This window comes from Procambarus clarkii, chromosome 14 (genome assembly GCF_040958095.1).
Source record: "Procambarus clarkii isolate CNS0578487 chromosome 14, FALCON_Pclarkii_2.0, whole genome shotgun sequence".
NCBI classification, from domain to species: domain Eukaryota; kingdom Metazoa; phylum Arthropoda; class Malacostraca; order Decapoda; family Cambaridae; genus Procambarus; species Procambarus clarkii.
The window spans coordinates 31,295,839-31,319,101 of record NC_091163.1 but is presented as its reverse complement, the minus strand read 5'-3'; the positions used below and the strand labels follow the sequence as shown (position 1 = coordinate 31,319,101).

The 23,263-nt window shown below is 41.5% G+C and overlaps 1 protein-coding gene across 1 annotated transcript in view; it reads left to right on the top strand.

The window, feature by feature from the left end:
* LOC123771020 (protein SpAN-like) overlaps positions 1-23,263 on the top strand; it is a 137,734-nt gene that overhangs the window by 15,709 nt on the left and 98,762 nt on the right. The window contains exon 2 of the mRNA XM_069324431.1: positions 15,837-15,923. Within this exon, the coding sequence (XP_069180532.1) occupies positions 15,837-15,923 (87 nt within the window). The remainder of the gene's footprint in view (positions 1-15,836; positions 15,924-23,263) is intronic.

Genomic DNA, 23,263 nt, shown 5'->3' with positions numbered 1-23,263 from the left:
TGATCGGGATTCCTTCCTTGCTCCTAACTAATTCAATGGCTGTCCTGAATCTCTGTATTAGTTCCTCACTCCTAACTCGCCCAACATCATTACCCCCTGCACTAATACAAATAATGGGTTTGTTTCCATTTCCCGTCATAATATCATTCATGTTTCCAACAATATCACCAATTCCAGCTCCCGGATAGCAAACCCTTAATCTGTTCCCCATATCTCTGGCACAAAACGTTCTGTCTAAATACCTCTCCTGGGAATCTCCCACAACCAAAATTCGCTTCGATTCTCCCTTTTCCTTTGAAGCAGTTTGAGGATTATGCAGATTCATTTTTAGTCGCCCGTAATATACAATGGATATAAATTACCTGGAACGTGTCCAGCGTAAGATGACAAAGTTAATTTCCCAAATTAGAAATCTTTCATATGAAGACAGATTAACAAAGCTTAAGTTGCATTCACTGGAAAGGCGAAGAGTTAGATATGACATGACAGAGGTTTACAAGTGGATGAATGGACATAACATAAGAACATAAGAACAAAGGCAACTGCATAAAGACTATTGGCCCATACGAGGCAGCTCGTATTTATAACCACCCAATCCCACTCATATACTTGTCCAACCCGCGCTTGAAACCCCACCCCACCAAGTGGACCCCACCTCCACCACATTATGCGGCAATTGGTTCCACAAATTAACAACCCTGTTACTGAACCAGTATTTACCCAAGTCTTTCCTAAATCTAAATTTATCCAATTTATACTCATTGTTTCATGTTCTGTCATGTGTTGATACTTTTAATACCCTAATAATATCACCTTTGTTATGTCCATTCACCCACTTGTAAACCTCTATCATGTCACCCCTAACTCTTCGCCTTTCCAGTGAATGCAACTCAAGCTTTGTTAATCTTTCTTCATATGAAAGATATCTAATTTGGGGAATTAACTTAGTCATCCAACGCTGGACACGTTCAAGTGAATTTATATCCATTCTATAATATGGCGACCAAAACTAAACTGCATAATCTAAATGGGGCCTAACTAGAGCAAGATATAGCTTGAGAACCACACCAGGTGTCTTGTTACTAACGCTGCGAATAATAAATCTAAGTGTCCGATTTGCCTTATTACGAACATTTATGCATTGATCCTTTTGTTTTAAATTCTTACTAATCATAACTCCCAGATACCTTTCGCAATCCGACTTCGCAATCTCAACACCATCTAGCTCGTATGTTGTAACTCTATCATCATTACCTAACCTCAGAACTTTACATTTATCAGCATTAAACTGCATCTGCCAATCCTTTGACCATTTCAAAACCCTATCTAGATAAACTTGAAGTGATAGTGAGTCCTCCTCCGAATTAATTTCCCAACCGATTTTCGTATCATCGGCAAATTTGCAAATGTTGCTACTCAAACCTGATTCTAAATCATTTATATATATTATAAACAACAGAGGTCCCAGGACGGAGCCTTGAGGCACTCCACTTACAACATTTTCCCACTCTGACTTGACTCCATTTATACTAACTCTCTGTTTCCTTTGGTATAGCCATGCCCTAATCCAGATTAATATAGCACCCCCAATACCATAAGACTCTTTCTTTTTAATCAGTCTTTCATGTGGCACTGTATCAAAAGCTTTGCTAAAGTCAAGGTACAAAACATCACAATCCTTACCACTATCAACTGCCTCAACTATGCTAGAATAAAAAGATAACAAATTTTTTAAACATGAATGGCCATTTATAAAACCATGTTGCGACTCAATTATTAATTTATGTTTTTCAAGATGAAGACAAATTTTATTTTCTATTATAGATTCGAGTAACTTTCCCACAATAGACGTTAGGCTAATTGGTCGATAGTTAGACGCAAGTGATCTATCTCCTTTCTTAAAAACTGGTATCACATTAGCAACTTTCCAAAACTCTGGCACTCTGCCTGACTCTATTGATTTATTAAATATGGTTGACAGTGGGTCACAAAGCTCCTCTTTGCATTCTCTAAGCACCCTGGCAAACACTTCATCCGGCCCTGGGGATTTGTTTGGTTTGAGTTTTACTATTTGTTTAAGAACATCCTCCCTGTTAACTGCTAAACTCGTCAACTTGTCCTCATCCCCACCCATATAGACTTGTTCGGCTGAAGGCATATTGTTTAGTTCCTTTTTAGTAAATACAGATACAAAATATTTTTTTTTTAAATACTACTCATCTCTTCATCACTATCTGTTATTTGACCTGTCTCAGTTTTTAATGGACCTAACCTTTCCCTAGTCTTAGTACGATATAACTGAAAAAACCCTTTAGGATTTGTCTTTGCTTCCCATGCTATGCGAACTTCATAGTTTCTTTTTGCTTTCCTTATCTCTTTTTTAACATTTCTAACCAGTTGTACGAATTCCTGTTCTAGAGTGACCTCTCCATTTTTATTTTTTTTGTACCAAGCTCTCTTTTTACCTATAAGGTTCTTCAAATTCTTTGTTATCCACATTGGGTCATTAGTATTCGATCTGTTCCATTTGTATGGTATACTACGTTCCTGTGCTTTGTTTAGAATTTTCTTAAATAAGTTATATATTGAGCCCACATCGAAATCTCCATTTACGTCACCTATCGCTGGGTTCATGTCTCGCTCCAGGACCGGCCCACACCCCATACCCAAGACTTTCCATACCCAAGACAAGAAGGGTTGTTGATTTGTGGAACCAATTGCCGCGTAACGTGGTGGAGGTGGGGTCCCTCGATTGTTTCAAGCGCGGGTTGGACAAGTATATGAGTGGGATTGGGTGGATATAGAATAGGAGCTGCCTCGTATGGGCCAATAGGCCTTCTGCAGTTACTTTTTTCTTATGTTATGTTCTTATGTTTCCAATCAATTTGACCCAAAAAATTTCTTAGGCTATTAAAATCAGCTTTTCGAAATTCTGGCACTTTAACAGAATTTTCTCCTACAGGTCTATTCCATTCTATGCTAAATCTGATTTCTTTGTGATCACTGTTCCCTAGCTCACTCCCTATTTCGATGTCATTAATTTGTGTTTCCCTGTTAGTTAACACTAAATCTAAAATATTATTTTCCCGTGTTGGTTCCTTAATGTGTTGCGTAAGAAAGCAATCGTCAGTTAATTCTAGAAAATCTTCTGCTTCACTATTCCCTGTTTTGTTCAACCAGTTTATTCCACTAAAATTAAAGTCACCCATAACATAAATACTGTTAGATCTAGATGCTCTAGATATTTCATCCCATAGATGCTTTGCTTCCATTCTGTCTAAATTTGGTGGCCTATATATAACTCCTATTATAATATTATTTGCTTTTTCGTTTAATTCTGTCCAAATAGTTTCTGTGTGTGGCTCAGGTTTGAGTCCCTCTTTGAGACTACATTTCTAATTGTCCCTAACATATATGGCTACTCCTCCTCCTCGTCTAATATATCTATCTGTGTGAAATAGTTTAAATCCATTTATTTGATATTCAGCTAATAGTTCTCTATTTTCTACATTCATCCACTTTTCGGTAAGTGCAATAATATCTATTTTTTCTGTGCAGACAAGAGCATTTAATTCGTTAATTTTATTTCTTAGACTTCTACTGTTAGTGTAATATACCCTAAGTGAATTGTTATTTTGAGGCCCTTTTCTTTCCCTGATCATTTTGCCAATTCCTTTCTCCCACAAACACATACTTATATTCATACCTCCTTCTTTTGCTCGAAAGGAAAATGGAGAATCGAAGCGAATTTTGGTTGTGGGAGATTCCCAGGTTAGGTATTTAGACAGAACGTTTTGTGCCAGAGATATGGCGAACAGATTAAGGGTTTGCTATCCGGGAGCTGCAATTGGTGATATTGTTGGAAACATGAATGATATTATGACAAGAAATGGAAACAAACCCATTATTTGTATTAGTGCAGGGGGTAATGATGTTGGACGAGATAGGAGTGAGGAACTAATACAGAGATTCAGGACAGCCATTGAATTAGTTAGGAGCAAGGGAGGAATCCCGATCATATGTAGCATTCTTCCAAGAAAGGGAGTAGGAAATTAATGGATATCGAGGGCACTTAGTGTCAATTGCCGGCTGGAAAGATATTGCAAATCAAATGCAATATCTTTCATAGACAACTGGGAACACTTCTATGGAAGAAATGAAATGTATGCTTGTGATGGGGCGCATCTATCGAGAGCTGGGGTTGTTGCTGTTGCGAACTCGTTGGAAGAAGTGGTTAGAGGTGTTTGTTTGGGTTTAAACTGTTAGTAGATAGAGGTATGGGAATTGATTTGGAAGAAGGAGGTAATAAAAGTATGTGTTTGTGGGAGAAAGGAATTGGCAAAATGATCAGGGAAAGAGAAGGGCCTCAAAATAACAATTCACTTAGGGTATATTACACTAAAAGTAGAAGTCTAAGATATATAATTAACGAATGATATGCTCTTGTCTGCACAGAAAAAATAGATATTATTGCACTTACCGAAACGTGGATGAATGTAGAAAATAGAGAACTATTAGCTGAATATCAAATAAATGGATTTAAACTATTTCACACAGATAGATATATTAGACGAGGAGGGGGAGTAGCCATATATGTTAGGGACAATTTGAAATGTAGTCTCAAAGAGGGAATCAAAACTGAGCCACACACAGAAACTATTTGGATAGAATTATACGAAAAAGCAAATAATATTATAATAGGAGTTATATATAGGCCACCAAATTTAGACAGAATGGAAGCAAAGCATCTATGGGATGAAATATCTAGGGCATCTAGATCTAACAGTATTTACGTCATGGGTGACTTTAATTTTAGTGGAATAAACTGGTTGAACAAAATAGGGAATAGTGAAGCAGAAGATTTTCTAGAATTAATTGACGATTGCTTTCTTACGCAACACATTAAGGAACCAACGCGGGAAAATAATATTTTAGATTTAGTGTTAACTAACAGGGAAACACAAATTAATAACATCGAAATAGGGAGTGAGCTAGGGAACAGTGATCACAAAGAAATCAGATTTAGCATAGAATGGAATAGACCTGTAGGAGAAAATTCTGTTAAAGTGCCAGATTTTCGAAAAGCTGATTTTAATAGCCTTAGAAATTTTTTGGGTCAAATTGATTGGAAAGTCTTGGGTATAGGGTGGAGGCCGGTCTTGGAGCGAGACATGAACCCAGCGATAGGTGACGTAAATGGGGATTTCGATGTGGATTCAATATATAACTTATTTAAGAATATTCTAAACAAAGCACAGGAACGTAGTATACCATACAAATTGAATAGATCGAATACCAATGACCCAAAGTGGATAACAAAGAATTTGAAGAACCTTATAGGTAAAAAGAGAGCTTGGTACAAAAGGATTAAAAATGGGGAGGTCACTTTAGAACAGGAATTCGTACAACTGGTTAGAAATGTTAAAAAAGAGATAAAGAAAGCAAAAAGAAACTATGAAGTTCGCATAGCAGGGCAAGCAAAGACAAATCCTAAAGGTTTTTTTCAGTTATATCGTACTAAGACTAGGGAAAGGATAGGTCCATTAAAAACTGAGACAGGTCAAATAACTGATAGTGATGAAGAGATGAGTAGTATTTTTACTAAATATTTTGTATCTGTATTTACTAAAGAGGAACTTAACAATATGCCTTCAGCCGAACAAGTCTATGTGGGTGGGGACGAGGACAGGTTGACGAGTTTAACAGTTACCAGGGAGGATGTTCTTAAACAAATAGTAAAACTCAAACCAAACAAATCCCCAGGGCCGGATGAAGTGTTTGCCAGGGTGCTTAAAGAATGCAAAGAGGAGCTTTGTGACCCACTGTCAATCATATTTAATAAATCAATAGAGTCAGGCAGAGTGCCAGAGTTTTGGAAAGTTGGTAATGTGATACCAGTTTTTAAGAAAGGAGATAGATCACTTGCGTCTAACTATCGACCAATTAGCCTAACATCTATTGTGGGAAAGTTACTCGAATCTATAATAGCAAATAAAATTCGTCTTCATCTTGAAAAACATAAATTAATAATTGAGTCGCAACATGGTTTTATAAATGGCCGTTTATGTTTAACAAATTTGTTATCTTTTTATTCTAGCATTGTTGAGGCAGTTGATAGTGGTAAGCATTGCGATGTTGTGTACCTTGACTTAAGCAAAGCTTTTGATACAGTGCCACATGAAAGACTGATTAAAAAGATAGAGTCTCATGGTATTGGGGGTGCTATATTAAGCTGGATTAGGGCATGGCTATACCAAAGGAAACTATTTGGATAGAATTAAACGAATAAGCAAATAATATTATAATAGGAGCTATATATAGGCCACCAAATTTAGACAGAATGGAAGCAAAGCATCTATGGGATGAAATATCTAGAGCATTCAGATCTAACAGTATTTATGTCATGGGTGACTTTAATTTTAGTGGAATAAACTAGGTGAACAAAACAGGGAATAGTGAAGCAGAAGATTTTCTAGAATTGACGATTGCTTTCTTACGCAACACATTAAGGAACCAACGCGGGAAAATAATATTTTAGATTTAGTGTTACCTAACAGGGAAACACAATTTAATGACATCGAAATAGGGAGTGAGCTAGGGAACAGTGATCATAAAGTTATCAGATTTAGCATAGAATGGAATAGACCTGTAGGAGAAAATTCTGTTAAAGTGCCAGATTTTCGAAAAGCTGATTTTAATAGCCTAAGAAATTTTTTGGGTCAAATAGATTGGAAAGTCTTGGGTATGGGGTGTGGGCCGGTCTTAGTGCGAGACATGAACCCAGCGATAGGTGACTTAAATAGGGATTTCGATGTGGATTTAATATATAACTTATTTAAGAATATTCTAAACAAAGCACAGGAACGTAGTATACCATACAAATTGAATAGATCGAATACTAATGACCCAAAGTGGATAACTAATAATTTAAAGAACCTTATAGGTAAAAAGAGAGCTTGGTACAAAAGGATTAAGAATGGGGAAGTCAAGTTAGAATAGGAAATCATACAACTGGTTAGAAATGTTAAAAAAGAGATTAGGAAAGCAAAAAGAAACTATGAAGTTCGCATAGCAGAGCAAGCAAAGTCAAATCCTAAAGGTTTTTTTCAGTTATATCGAACTAAGACTATGGAAAGGATAGGTCCATTAAAATCTGAGACAGGTCAAATAACTGTCCTGGGACCTCTGTTGTTTATAATATATATAAATGATTTAGATTCAGGTTTGAGTAGCAACATTTGCAAATTTGCCGATGATACGAAAATCGGAAGGGAAATTAATTCGGAGGAGGACTCACTATCACTTCAAGTTGATCTAGATAGGGTTTTGAAATGGTCAAATGATTGGCAAATGCAGTTTAATGCTGATAAATGTAAAGTTCTGAGGCTAGGTAATGATGATAGAGTTACAAGATACGAGCTAGATGGTGTTGAGATTGAGAAGTCGGATTGCGAAAGGGATCTGGGAGTTATGATTAGTAAGAATTTAAAACAAAAGGATCAATGCATGAATGTTCGTAATAAGGCGAATAGGAGACTGGGATTTATTAATCGAAGCGTTAGTAACAAGACTCCTGGTGTGGTTCTTAAGCTATATCTTGCTCTGGTTAGGCCCCATTTAGATTATGCAGTTCAGTATTGGTCGCCGTATTATAGAATGGATATAAATTCACTTGAACGTGTCCAACGTAGGATGACTAAGTTAATTCCCCAAATTAGAAATCTTTCATATGAAGAAAGATTAACAAAGCTTAAGCTGCATTCACTGGAAAGGCGAAGAGCTAGGGGTGACATGATAGAGGTTTACAAGTGGATGAATGGACATAACAGCGGGGATATTAATAGGGTATTAAAAATATAAACACAAGACAGAACACGAAACAATGGGTATAAATTGGATAAGTTTAGATTTAGGAAAGACTTGGGTAAATACTGGTTCAGTAACAGGGTTGTTGATTTGTGGAACCAATTGCCGCGTAACGTGGTGGAGGTGGGGTCCCTCGATTGTTTCAAGCGCGGGTTGGACAAGTATATGAGTGGGACTGGGTGGTTATAGAATAGGAGCTGACTCGTATGGGCCAATAGGCCTTCTGCAGTTGCCCTTATTTTTATGTTCTTATGTTCTTACCACTACCATGTACCATCCGTTCTCCCATCTACCACTACCCTGTACCAACCGTCCTCCCATATACCACTACTATGGACCAACCATCCTCCCATCTACCACTACCATGTACCAACCGTCCTCCCAACTACCACTACCATGTTCGAACCATCCTCCCATCTACCACTACCATCTACAACCGTCCTTCCATCTACCACTACCATGCACCAACCGACCTCTCATCTACGTCTACCATGTAACAACCGTCCATCTATCTACCACTACCATGTAACAACCGTCCATCCATCTACCACTACCATGTAACAACCGTCCTCCTATCTACCACTACCACATACCAATCGTTCTCCCATCTACCACTAACATTTACCAAATGTAATCCCATCTACCAGTACCATGTACCAACCATCCCCCCATCTAATGGTGGGGAAGGACGTGGAGACAAGGGAGTTTGGGATGATGGGGACGAGGGGATGGGGGAATGGAGAATGGTGGGGAGGGAGAAAGGAACAGGGGAGTGGGGCATGGTGGGGAGGAAGAGTGAATGGTGGAGTGGGGAATTGTGGGAAGGATTTGGGGACAGGGAAGGTTGCTATGGCTGTTGCTCAGGTTGCTGTGGCTGTTGCTTAGGTTGCTGTGGCTCAGCAACACACATACATTGCTGAGCCACTGCAACGTGTGGCCAGGTACTGCTTGTATATATATATACATACATATATATATTAGAATATTTTGGTAGCAGTCTTTCCTGTAGACATATATTATTAAATATGACCGAAAAAGTAAGATTAATAATTCTAACACGAATTTTCTCAATCTTTCGTACATTTCGCTTCACTGTTGGAGGTAAATCAATGTCCAGACCGAGTGAGATGGCCCGGAAAGTAGAGTTGGAAATTCTGTTGGACGACATATTCGACCTCGAGACACAAAAGAAGGTCACTACCAAAGATACCTTACAAGCAGAACTTATTGCAGAAGGAGGAAAGAATCGAGGCAACTACAGAAGCACCATACTGTCCCCCGAGCTTAAAGCGGCAGCTAAAAGCCTTCGTGAGAACAAGGTGATAGTTGTCAGGAGAGGTGACAAGTCGCCAATATATGTCATTCTTAAAAAAGACGAATATCTGGCGAAAATGAACATCATACTCTCTGACCAAACTAAGTTCCAAAGGGTAACGAAGGACACTACAGCCGAATTAAAAGCAAAGGTCAACAAACTGATCGAAACTGTGAACGCCAAGAAATCTGGACTCCAACCTGCCAAAGATCATTGGGGAATATAAACCTGGATATGCGTATGGAAATGTCAAGACGCACAAGCCTGGAAACCCACTTCGGCCAATCATTAGCCAGATACGCACACCCACGTACAGACTGGCGAAGCGACTCAACGGCCTGCTGACTCCTTATGTTCCTTGCGCCTTCAGCCAGAAGTCTCCAAAGGAATTTGTTGACTTACTGCGGGGCACACGGGCCACAGGGATAAGAGCCTCGTTGGACGTAGAATCGCTGTTTACCAACGTACCTGTGGACGAGACAATCGGAATGATAGCCGACAGAGTGTATCGTGATCCAGCCTGTACTCCTCTTGACATACCAGAAAATATTCTGAGGAAACTACTCCAAGCTTGTACTAAAGAGGCACCCTTCTTGAGCCCGGATGGGCACATGTATAAGCAAGTAGATGGGGTCGCCATGGGTTCTCCCCTAGGTGTCCTGTTTGCAAACTTCTACATGGGTACCATCGAGCAAAAAGTCTTAGTCGACATGAACTTGAAACCGGCCATATACTGCAGGTATGTTGACGACATTTTTACACAGGTACCTGATGTCAGACATCTGCAGGAGCTGAAGGAGGCATTTGAGCAGAGTTCCGTGCTGCGTTTCACTTACGAGATGGAAAAGGATGGGAAGCTGCCCTTTCTAGATGTAACAGTCATAGAAAAGGGCGGAGGTTTCCACACACTGCAGTCTACACTAAGGAAACAAACATAGGAATGTGCCTAAATGCCAACAGCGACTGCCCAGACAGGTACAAGAGGAGTGTTGTTAACGCATATGTCGACCGTGCTCTCAGCCACAGCTCAGAATGGAAGCAAGTCGACGAAGAACTCTGTAGGGTAAGGCAGGTCCTAGTCAATAACGGCTTCTCCAATGGTTTCGTCGAAGACATCATAAGAAGGAAAGTGAAAAGCCATGCAACCTCTGAAGAGACAACTAACACAACACCTATACCCCCTATTAGACTATTTTACAGGAACTTCTTTTCCACAGCTCATAAAACAGAGGAAAGAGTCCTGAAAGATATTGTTAATAGAAACGTTATCCCTACAGACAAAAATCAGAGGATACAACTGACGATTTACTATAAAACCAGAAAAACGGCCAGCCTACTCATGAGAAACTCTCCAGACACAAAACAGAACGCTTTAAAAGAGACTAACGTCGTCTATGCCTTCAAATGCCCTCTTGGGGACTGTAAGCTCCAAAAAACCCAGTATATAGGCAAGACAACAACATCTCTTTCTAGGCGTTTAACGATGCATAAACAACAGGGCTCCATTAAGGAACATATAATCTCTTCCCACAACCAAACCATCGCCAGAGAAATCCTAGTAAACAACACAGAAATCATCGATAGATACAGCGATAGCAGGCGGCTTGACGTTTGCGAGGCACTACACATCAAGAAGTGAACACCAGCAATCAACAGCCAATTATTGCACAACTATATTCTACCCACCTCAAGACTCCGCTCCAATATAGAAGCATCAAGAAATATGGACCAATAGGCTTTCTACAAACACTTCTATTCAATATCCATTGTTTCGTGTTCTGTCTTGTGTTGATGAAATTAATACCCTATTAATACTCTTGTTCTGTCTTGTGTTGATGAAATTAATACCCTATTAATACCACATCTTGTTCTGTCTTGTGTTAATGCCACATCACCCCTTCCACCTCACTCAAATGTAGATATAAAATCGGAGATGCGTAAGTTCTATTCAGTTGTGTATTTGTGAACTAAAGTCTTTGAAAATGTAATAAGTTTTACGAAACGCGCTCGTGTCGCGTCAGACTAGAAATACAAATGAATTTTGGAGAATTGATTTTTTATTTACCTCCAACAGTGAAAAGAAATGTACGAAAGATTGAGAAAATTCGTGTTAGAATTATTAATCTTACTTTTTCGGTCATATTTAATAACATATATATATATATATATATATATATATATATATATATATATATATATATATATATATATATATATATATATATATATATATATATATATATATATATATATATATATATATATATATATATATATATATATATATATATATATCTATATATATATATATATATATATATATATATATATATATATATATATATATATATGTATATATATATATATATATATATATATATATATATATATATATATATATATGTATATATATATATATATATATATATATATATATATATACATATATATATATATATATATATATATATATATATATATATTATATATATAATATATATATATATATATATATATTATATATATATATATATTATATATATATATATAATATATATACCTCTTGTTCTGTCTATGGGTATGGGTATTGAACACCTCTTGAACATATGTTCTGTGTATGGGTATTGAACACCTCTTGTTCTGTCTTGTGTTAATGCCACATCACCCCTTCCACCTCACTCAAATGTAGATATAAAATCGGAGATGCGTAAGTTCTATTCAGTTGTGTATTTGTGAACTAAAGTCTTTGAAAATGTAATAAGTTTTACGAAACGCGCTCGTGTCGCGTCAGACTAGAAATAAAAATGAATTTTGGAGAATTGATTTTTGATTTACCTCCAACAGTGAAAAGAAATGTACGAAAGATTGAGAAAATTCGTGTTAGAATTATTAATCTTACTTTTTCATATATATTATTAAATATGACCGAAAAAGTAAGATTAATAATTCTAACACGAATTTTCTCAATCTTTCGTACATTTCTTTTCACTGTTGGAGGTAATTCAAAAATCAATTCTCCAAAATTCATTTTTATTTCTAGTCTGACGCGACACTTGAGAGCGTTTCATAAAACTTATTATATTTTCAAAGACTTTACACATACACAACTGAATAGAACTTACATATCTCCGATTTGTTTATATCTACATTTGAGTGAGGTGGATGGGGTTAGGTGGTATTTAATAGGGTATTAATTTCATCAACACAAGACAGAACACGAAACAATGGATATTGAAATGGAAGTGATTGTAGAAAGCCTATTGGTCCATATTTCTTGATGCTTCTATATTGGAGCAGAGTCTTGAGGTGGGTAGAATATAGTTGTGCATTAATTGACTGTTGATTGCTGGTGTTGACTTCTTAATGTGCAGTGCCTCGCAAACGTCAAGCCGTCTGCTATCGCTGTATCTATCGATGATTTCTGTGTTGTTTACTAGGATTTCTCTGGCGATGGTTTGGTTGTGGGAAGAGATTATATGTTCCTTAATGGAGCCCTGTTACTTATGCATCGTTAAACGCCTAGAAAGAGATGTTGTTGTCTTGCCAATATACTGTGTTTTTTGGAGCTTACAGTCCCCAAGTGGGCATTTGAAGGCATAGACGACGTTGGTCTCTTTTAAAGCGTTCTGCTTTGTGTCTGGAGAGTTTCTCATGAGTAGGCTGGCCGTTTTTCTGGTTTTATAGTAAATCGTCAGTTGTATCCTCTGATTTTTGTCTGTAGAAATAACGTTTCTATTAACAATATCTTTCAGGACCCTTTCCTCCGTTTTATGAGCTGTGGAAAAGAAGTTCCTGTAAAATAGTCTAATAGGGGGTATAGGTGTTGTGTTAGTTGTCTCTTCAGAGGTTGCATGGCGTTTCACTTTCCTTCTTATGATGTCTTCGACGAAACCATTGGAGAAGCCGTTGTTGACTAGGACCTGCCTTACCCTACAGGTAAGTTAATGAGAGTAAGTTAATGAGCTAAAATTAGTTGGAGATGGAGACAAATGACATGGAGAGTGATAGCAAGCCACCTTACATGAAACAGTCTGGGAAAGAAATGGTTGGCTTTCACACTTCAGTCTACACTTAGGAACCAACACAAGGGGGGCCTGGTGGCTGAGTGGACAGCGCTAGGAATTCGTTGTCTTAGGGACCAGGAATCGATCCCCGGCGATGGCGGAAACAAATGGGCAGAGTTTCTCTCACCCTGATGTCTTTGTTCATCTAAAAGGAAATAGGTACCTGAGAGTTACACAGCTGCTATGGGCTACTTCCTGTACTCACCCCTTTGTACTCATCTATTTGTGCTTGTGGGGGTTGAGCTCAGACTCTTTGGTCCCGCCTCTCAACCGTCAATCAACAGGTGTACAGGTTCCTGAGCCTATTGGGCTCTACAATATCTACACTTTAAATTGTGTATGGAGTCAGCCTCCACCACATCACTTCCTAATGCATTCCATTTGTCAACCACTCTGACACTAAAAAAGTTCTTTCTAATATCTCAGTGGCTCATTTGGGCACTCAGCTTCCACCTGTGTCCCCTATGCGTGTTCCCCTTGTGTTAAATAGCCTGTCTTTATCTACCCTATCAATTCCCTTGAGAATCTTGAATGTGGTGATCATGTCCCCCTTAACTCTTCTGTCTTCCAACGAAGTGAGGTTTAATTTCCGTAGACTCTCCTCGTAGCTCATACCTCTCAGCTCGGGTACTAGTCTAGTGGCAAACCTTTGAACCTTTTCCAGTTTAATCTTTTCCTTGACAAGATATGGACTCCATGCTGGGGCTGCTCTTTCCAGGATTGGCCTGACATATGTGGTATACAAAGTTCTGAATGATTCCGTATACAAGTTTCTGAAGGCCGTTCTTATTTTGGCCTGCCTGGCATATGCGCTGATGTTATCCTCTTGATATGGGCTGCAGGGGACAGGTCTGGCGTGATGTCAACCCCCAAGTCATTTTCTCTCCCTGACTCTTGAAGAATTTCATTTCCCAGATGATACGTTGTATCAGGGCTCCTGCTCCCTACACCTATCTTTATTACATTACATATTCACCTGGTTGTGCTTGCGGGGGTTGAGCTCTGCTCTTTCGGGCCGCCTCTCAACTGTCAATCAACTGTCTCTACTACTACTTTTTTCCCCTACACACACACACACACCCCAGGAAGCAGCCCGTGACAGCTGACTAACTCTCAGGTACCTATTTACTGCTAGGTAACTGGAGCATAGGGTGAAAGAAACTCTGCCCATCGTTTCTCGCCGGCGCCCAGGATCGAACCCGGAACCACAGGATCACGTGACCAGCGTGCTGTCCGCTCGGCCACCGAGCGGACAGCTCCCCTCGTTGATCAATATTTTCGGTGGCGTTCAATTTATATGCCAGTCATATTTACTGGAAATATAAATTTAGTCGAATGTCATTATAATTAAGAACTATCACGTATCTGTCATGAATATAAATGACAGCATATCATTTGTGTGTGTGTGTGTGTGTGTGTGTGTGTGTGTGTGTGTGTGTGTGTGTGTGTGTGTGTGTGTGTGTGTGTGTGTGTGTGTGTGTGTGTACTCACCTAGTTGTGTTTGCGGGGGTTGAGCTCTGGCTCTTTGGCCCCGCCTCTCAACCGTCAATCAACAGGAGGGTGTGTGTGTGTGTGTGTGTGTGTGTGTGTGTGTGTGTGTGTGTGTGTGTGTGTGTGTGTGTGTGTGTGTGTGTGTGTGTGTGTGTGTGTGTGTGTGTGTGTGTGTGTGTGTGTGTGTGTGTGTGTGTGTGTGTGTGTGGAAAAAACATTGACTGATTAATTGACAGTTGAGAGGCTGGCCGAAACAGCCAGATTACAGGAATGTTCTTCAATTTCAGAAGTGAGATTGTACCCTGAGAGGTACAAGGGGACTGTTGTTGACTGCAATGTCAACCGTGTTCTCACACAAAACTCTTGTTGAGAGTAAGTTGAAGAGCAGCTCATAAGAGCCAAGTAGAAGCTAGTCAATAATACATACCCTTACTGATATGTCGCAGAAATAAATAAAAAGAAGGTGAGCCTCCATACATGTGACCTCTGATGAATCGACCAAGACTACCGAATCTGTCCCATCTAACTCTTCAGTAACTATCATACAGTAAATTGTTTTCAGCAGCTCACAAAACAGAATAAAAAGTCCTGAAAGCCATCAGTGAGAGAAAAGTAATCCCGACCCACACAAACCAGATGACAGAGTTAACAATATACTACAATACCAATCCTTAAAATGAATGAGTAACTTAGATTTATATTGTTTTTCTGCTTAATAAAATACTGAAAATTGCAGTTTAAAACTAACTGGGACAGATAATTTATATTATCAGCAAAATACGATGACTAATGGGTATTTTATGACAGATACGTGATAGTTCTTAATTATAATGACATACGACTAAATTTATATTTCCAGCGTATAAGACTGGCATATAAATTGAACGCCACCGAAAATATTTATTTAATATTTTTATGAACCATAATATTTTATTATGTAGATGTAGAAAAATACTTTAGATGCTTTAAATGTGATGTCCTTGTAGGGAAGTCATTCCAATTCCAGATTAAGGTGTGGTTTGCTACATTACAGACAGATGCAGACACGAGCCATATATACAGATACCAGGAAACTGCAATGTTCTTTTTGTTCTTAACAGGTGGAAGAGAACTCTGGTGATGACAGACCCTACATTACTCCTTCCCCTCCTAAGGTCACCGGAGCCACCCACCGCAGAGTGTTACTGGTAAGTTGCATCACTGATTCTTCTGAGTTGTGGATCACTAAAAAATGTTTTGTTATTGCACGGTCTGATGTTAGGAGCAAACTGTCTATAACAGGTAAACTTGAGATTGTTGTAATTATCTTGTGTCCATTGGTTGACTTTAGTACGATTTGATTGTTAAAATGGCGACTGTTGGTCGTCATTCATACCATTCCCACAAGGCATATTACTGATGATATTCATCTATGGACTTATCTTGTCTTATCTCCAGCATTATGTGTACTTAAGGCGAACTGGCAGAAACAGAAAACTATGGTTAAATTTATACCTAATATTGTATCGAAATCTGTTTTATAGTGATTAGTTTGGTAAAACTAATATTTTCGTCTTATACATAGTATTGAGTGCACCAGTCTCCGGTATCAGGCAACAGCTGTTTTATATTTTTCAATATAGAATGAATTCTGGCCTCACATAAATAGAAGAGCATGATATATGCTCATACAGTCGTTGCTGACCACTTGTATTTTTAATATATTTAACTGACAGTTGTTATATAGCTGACAAAATATACATAACTGACAGTTGCTATTTTAAGTGAAAACAGACCGATGCTGTTATTTTCACGAATATTTGACTAAAACTTAACAATGGTAAAAATTCATGACAGACAATGTTTAAACAAGATAAGGAAACGTTTTGCTATTTTCAGCAAAATATGCCTGATAATTGTTGTTTTCAGAAATATGTTAATACTTATTCATATGTTGAACAAAATAAAAGAAAGCTATATGTTATTTTAAGCATTATATGACTTATTTTTATAGCAATATTTGATGACAATTGCAATTTTATGCAACAAATGTTTGTTAATTCTATACCAAGAAATATATTAATAAATATTTATATTATTAACGATATTTGGCTGATAACTCTCATTTATAGGCATATATGATTAGTTTTTTTTCAGCTCTATGTTTAGTAATAGTTGCAATTTCCAACACTTACATTTGCATTTGCAGCAGCATACTATTAGTGATTAGTAACTTAAAAAAAAATCTTTGTAAATAATTTCCTATTTTCATCAAAATATTATTATTATAGTATTTTTTAGCAATAAATTACTGCAAAAAATTGTCATCAACATACATTCAGCTTATCCGGATTCGGTTTGCAGTTGCTCTTAACATCCCAGAATGTTTACATAGGAAATATGTCCTAAAATCTCATTTCCCTGAACCCTTTTGGGCTGATGCAATAACAAGCAATTGGTACAACCAAATGTTCCCACCTCGATGTCCGATGTTTGAACTGTTACTTGGGCACTACTGAGCACAAAGTCTTTGTTGGAAAAAGACACAAAACCTGTCGCAAACTGTGAGTATGTTGATGACATTCTCTTGCAGGTACCTGACATTAAGGACTTGAGACATCTTAAACAAGTCCTCAAACGAAGTTCCATGCAACGTTTTAAGAAGTTCCATGTATGTCCATCACGTATGAGATGGATTATTAGCCGCTTTTCTTAAATGAAACAGCCTCGAAAAGGAATGGTGGTTTTCCACACTCTAATCTATGCTTAGGGAACCAACATAGGAATGTGCTTTAATGCTAGGAGTGAGTGCCCTGATAGGTATAAGCAAAGAGTTGTCGACGCCTACGTCAACAGTGCTCTCAGTCAACTGGTACGAAGCACGATGATGATGAACTCAAAAGAGTAAGGCAGATCCTAGTCAATAATGGAATTTCAAGGCTATGTTGCACATTTTTTTTAAATAAAATGAACCGGTATGGTACCTCTGGTGGAACGTCCACCACAACAGAATCTACCCCACCTAATAAACTATCCAAAAGTAAGTTGTTTTCAGCAGCTCATATAACAGAAAAAAGTAACAAGAGTCATCAGTGAAAGGAAGTAAGTAAGTAATTATCAAAAGAAGGCACCAAACCGGGAAGGCTATGTAGCACCATCAAATACGCAAAATAATCAGAGGGCGCTAAATATCACCAAGGATGCCAATACGAGAACAAAAACGCATAAGGCGAACGATATCAAAAGTATCTGAGTCACCAAGAATTCTATCGAGGGACAGGTGACCGCGAGGGGCGGTCGGAAAGCAAGACACACGCTCGTCCTGGAAGTCAGGACATTCAAGAAGGACATGCACGACCGTAAGAGGGACAATGCAACTAGGACAATAAGGAGCAGGGCGGCGCTCCATCAAGTGACCATGGGTTAAGCGAGTATGGCCAATACGCAACCTCGCTAGAGCTGTTTCCCACCGCCGGTTACGGTGGAAGGAGGACGGCCACGAGGAAACACAACATTTAAGAGTACGTAGCTTGTTACCAGTAACAGACAACCAAGAAGCCTGCCAACGGGTAAGGACTGAGGAATGGATAACCGGGTAAAAGTCGGAATACGGAATGCCTTTACGAGAGATGGGACAAGAGCGGACAGCTTCCTTAGCGGCAGCATCCGCACGCTCATTTAAAGACACGCCAATATGGCTGGGAACCCAACAAAACTCAACCGACTTAAATTTACTGTGAACGAGAAACAGCCAATGCTGGATCTCGACAACTACCGGATGAACTGGATTAAAGCACCCGAGAGCCATGAGGGCACTACGAGAGTCAACAACAACCACAAAGGAAGACTGACAACGAGAAAGCAGGAGACGAAGAGCATAGAGAATAGCATAAAGTTCTGCTGTAAAGATGCTAGTCTCCGGAGGCAAGCGACACATATAAGTGCGATCAGGAAAAACAACAGAGTAGCCAACACCGTCCGCTGACTTAGACCCATCGGTGAAGACAGAAACGGAGCGGGAGTGAGAAGAAAAGTGCTCGAGGAAAAGGCGTTTTAGAACTGTAGGAGGGGTAAAAGCTTTAGTGATACGAGTCAAGGATGTACAAAACCGCGGAAGAGGGACCCTCCACGGGGGCAAAGAAGGAACAACACGAGGAGAAACATCAGAAATACGAACGGAAAGAGAATCCTGCAGGCGAGATAACCGGACAGAAAGAGGGAGGTGGTGAAGAGGAACAGGAACCGCAGGAGGGGTAAAAGTTAAAGCACGACAGAGACGAGAGGAAGGATGTTGCAAGGACCGCGCAAGATAGCGAAGACAGTAGCGATCACGGCGGTCCTGGAGAGACAGGAAGGCAGTGTCAACATACAAGCTAAGGACGGGAGTCGAACGAAAGGCACCAGAACTGAGGCGCAACCCAGCATGGTGCAAAGCATCAAGACGGCGAAGAGTAGAAGGAGAAGCAGACGAGTAAGCAGGGCAACCATAATCGAGCTTAGACAGGACGAGAGAGGAATGTAAAGCAAGGAGAGTGCGCCTATCTGCCCCCCAAGAAGTATGGGACAAGACCCGAAGGAGGGTAAGGGACTTAGAGCACTCAACACGGAGGTAAGAGATATGGGGAGACCAAGACAAACGAGTGTCAAGGAATAACCCCAAAAGCTTCGCGGAATCTTTGTATTCAAGGGGATGACCATAAAGTGATAAAGAGGGACGAAGAACAACCCGTTTCCGCGTAAAAGTCATGGCACAAGTCTTAGAAGTAGAGAACTTGAAGCCATGACCTGTGGCCCAAGACGACACGGCATCAATCGCAAGTTGAAGCCGGCGTTGAAGGAGAGGCGAATCATCACCCTGACAACAAAGGGTAAGATCATCGACATAGAGAGCGGAGAAGACACCAGAAGGAAGAGAGGAAAGAAGACCATTGAGGGCAACCAGAAAAAGAGTAGTGCTCAGAACACTACCCTGGGGCACACCTTCGTATTGCTGAAAAGAGGGAGAGAGAGCGGTACCAAGGCGCACCCGAAAGGAACGACGAGAGAGGAAGCTGCGGAGAAAGAGAGGGAGATGACCACGAAGGCCAAAAGAATGAAGTTGAGATAGGATATGATAACGCCAAGTGGTGTCGTAAGCCTTTTCTAGGTCAAAAAGGACGGCAACAACGGAGGTCTTCGCAGCAAAAGCAGTACGTATATAGACCTCCAAGTTCACCAGGACATCTGTCGTGCTGCGGCACTTGCGGAAACCAAATTGAGAAGGGGAGAGGAGGTGATGGTGTTCCAGGAACCACATCAGACGAACGTTAACCATACGTTCAAAGAGTTTGCAGACACAACTTGTGAGAGCAATAGGGCGAAAGTCCTTAGGGGAAGTACCCAGAGACCCCGGTTTGCGAACAGGGAGGACAACGGCATCGAGCCAGTCCTCAGGGACTGACGACGACTCCCAGATACGATTATACAGACTCAGTAAATACTGAGACGTGCTCGGAGGGAGATGGCGAAGCATCTCATAATGAATACCATCGGAGCCCGCTGCCATAGAACCGCAGAGGGCCAGGGCAGAACGAAGTTCAGAGAGAGAGAAGGGATCATTATAGGGAAGCTGAAGATGAGTGCAGAAATCTAAAGGACGAGACTCAAGGACAGGTTTACGAAGAAGGAAAGATTGGGGAAGATGAAGACCAGAGCTAACAGAAGAAAAGTGGGAACCCAGTTCGGAAGCGACCTGCAACGGGTCCGCCACAAGAGTATCATGGAGGTGAAGGACCGGTGAAACATCGGGAACGAACTTACCCGCTATCTTGCGGATACGCTTCCAGATCTGGGCCAGAGGGGTTTCGGACGTAATTGTCGAGACATAAGATGCCCAACATTCACGTTTAGCCGTACGGATGGCCCTACGGGCCACCGCACTCGCCTTCCGAAAGAAAAGAAATGAATCGGTCGTCTGCCTACGGCGGTGCTTCTTCCAGGCTGCACACTTACAGCGGACAGCCCGAGCACAGTCCGCATTCCACCAGGGAACGCACTTCCGTGGACCCCGAGAGGAAGAGCGAGGAATAGAGCGGAGGGCAGCGTCGAAGACAGTGTCATGAAAAAGGGGGAGAGCGCGAGAGAGGGGCAGAAGGGAGAGGTCAGAGAGAGTAGCACTGAGGGAAAATAGGGTCCAGTCCGCCTTAGCAAACTGCCACCTAGGGAAAGAGAGGGAAGGGCGAAAAGAGAAAAAGGAAACAAGGATGGGGAAATGATCACTTCCATGGAGGTCATCAAGAACCTGCCATGTGAAATCTAAGTAAAGAGAAGAAGAGCAGAGAGAAAGATCAAGACAAGAAAGGGTACGAGTTCGAGAGTCCAAATGAGTGGGCTCACCAGAATTCAGAAGAGACAGGGAAGAAGAGAGGAGAAACGGCTCAAGGAGGCGACCCCGGGTATTCGTCAGAACGTCACCCCAAAGAGAATGACGACAATTGAAGTCACCCAGCAGGAGCACAGGCTCCGGCAAGGAGTCTAGGAGGTGTTTCAAATCAGGAAGAGAGAGCGGGACACTCGGGGGGAGATAAATGGAACATACTGTGTACCATTTCCCCACAAAGATACGAGCAGCAGAACAATGGAGAGGCGAAGGAAAAAGTAAAGGAACAAAGGGAACATCAGCCCGAATCAAGAGAGCAGAAGAATTAGAAGCCCCAGCAATGGCTGGGGGGGGGGGAGAGAAAGGAATAGCCACGAAAACGACCAGGACGAGCACCAAGCATCGGCTCCTGGAGACAGACACAAAGGGGCGAAAACCGCGAAACCAGAAGTTGGAGTTCGAGGAAATTGGCGTAATAACCTCGAACGTTCCATTGAAGAATGGACAACGACGAGAAGAGAAAGGACAAAAACAGAGAACAAGGAAGAAACAAAGGCGAAAGACCAACAGAGCACGTTAAAGAATATCAGGGTCGGGATCAGGGTCAGCAAAGTCAGGGTTAGGGGGCATGGGTAAACTGAGCAAAGACGGAGGGAAGGAAACGGGAGAACAGATCAGAGGTGGGCGGGCAGGGTCCGGAGGAGGAGGAGGAGGAGGAGGAGGAGGAGGAGACAACGGAGAGGAGCAGTCAAGGACAGCAGCAGGAAGAGGGGGAGTAGAAAGAGAGGAGCGCACCCCAGCAAGAGCAGCAACCGAAAGGGAAGCAGGGGCCAAAGAAACCTCCATAGCGGGAACAGGGGGCGCAAGCACTGAAACGGGAGTGGAAGGAGCAACAGACCCAGAAGGAGGAGCTGAGGAAGAAAGCGAAGCCTTCTTACCCGCCGGGGAAGAGGAAGGAGAGGAGCCAGGCTTACGCTTCTGACTTAAAGAGACCGGTGTCCCAGCAACTACGTACCGGGCAACGGATTCCAGTGTCTCAACAGGAGAAGCCGAACGAGAGCACACACGACGGCCGTTAGGAGAGCGATGGACATCCGCCCGCACCGACAGGCGGCGGGGAGAGCCGATAGATGGAGGAAGAGGATGGGAAGGAGGATCGGAGGGGGACGAGGAAGGAGACACAGAAGACACGACAGACCGGGTAGAAGGAAGGGGAACCCCAGACAGAGGACCAGGAGGAGGATCCTTCGGGAGAGAACCCAAAGGGACAGAGGAGGGGGCAGTGGGCGCATCAGGGTCCAAGGCCTGGAAACGGTTGCGAGTCTGAGGAAGGCGGGAAGGACGAGGAGAGGAAGAGCGCAACACGCGAGCATAAGAGATATTAGCATAAGGCGGGAGCCGGCGAACCTGGCGCCTTGCCTCAGGAAAAGATAAACGCTCCCGGTGCTTCAAGTTGAGGACGGCTGCCTCAAGCTTGTAATGGACACACGCACGGGAGAAGGTAGGATGGGCCTCACCGCAGTTGAGGCAACGAGCCTGGGGAGAAGCGCACTCCGACTTAGAGTGACCTTCGCCACCACACAAAGGACAGAGAGAGACAGTCCCGGAGCAGCGGAGGGCACCATGCCCAAACCTCCAGCACTTGTTGCAGAGCCGAGGAGAATGAATGTACTCCTGGACAGAGCACCTGGCACCAGCAAGAATGACAGAGGGTGGAAGGGTCCTACCATCAAAGGTAATCTTCACAACCCGGAGGGGTTGACGGCGACTACCACGAGGGGGACGAGTAAACGTGTCCACCTGGAGAATAGAATGGCCCTGGGCAGCGAGGATATGTCGAATATCGTCGTGGCAGTCGCGTAGGTCCCGAACACCGGTCGCAACATGGGGCGGGAGCAAAATAGTGCCAACACTGGCATTCAACTGAACGTTCTTCGAGACCCGAACGGGGGTCTCGCCAAGGCAGGATAAGGCAGCCAAGCGGGAAGCAGCATCCTGAGAAGGAGCAGCAACGACACGCGTACCGAGACGAGTGGGGTTAAAAGTAATGGAGGCATCCACGGAATCAATGAGATGTCGATGAAGGGAGAAATCGTCAGGAGGCGCAGAATCAAGAGGGAGGAGATCAAAATATTTGGCCCACGAAGCGGGACCAAACAAGGCTTGATAGGTAGCAGAACTGGAAGGAAT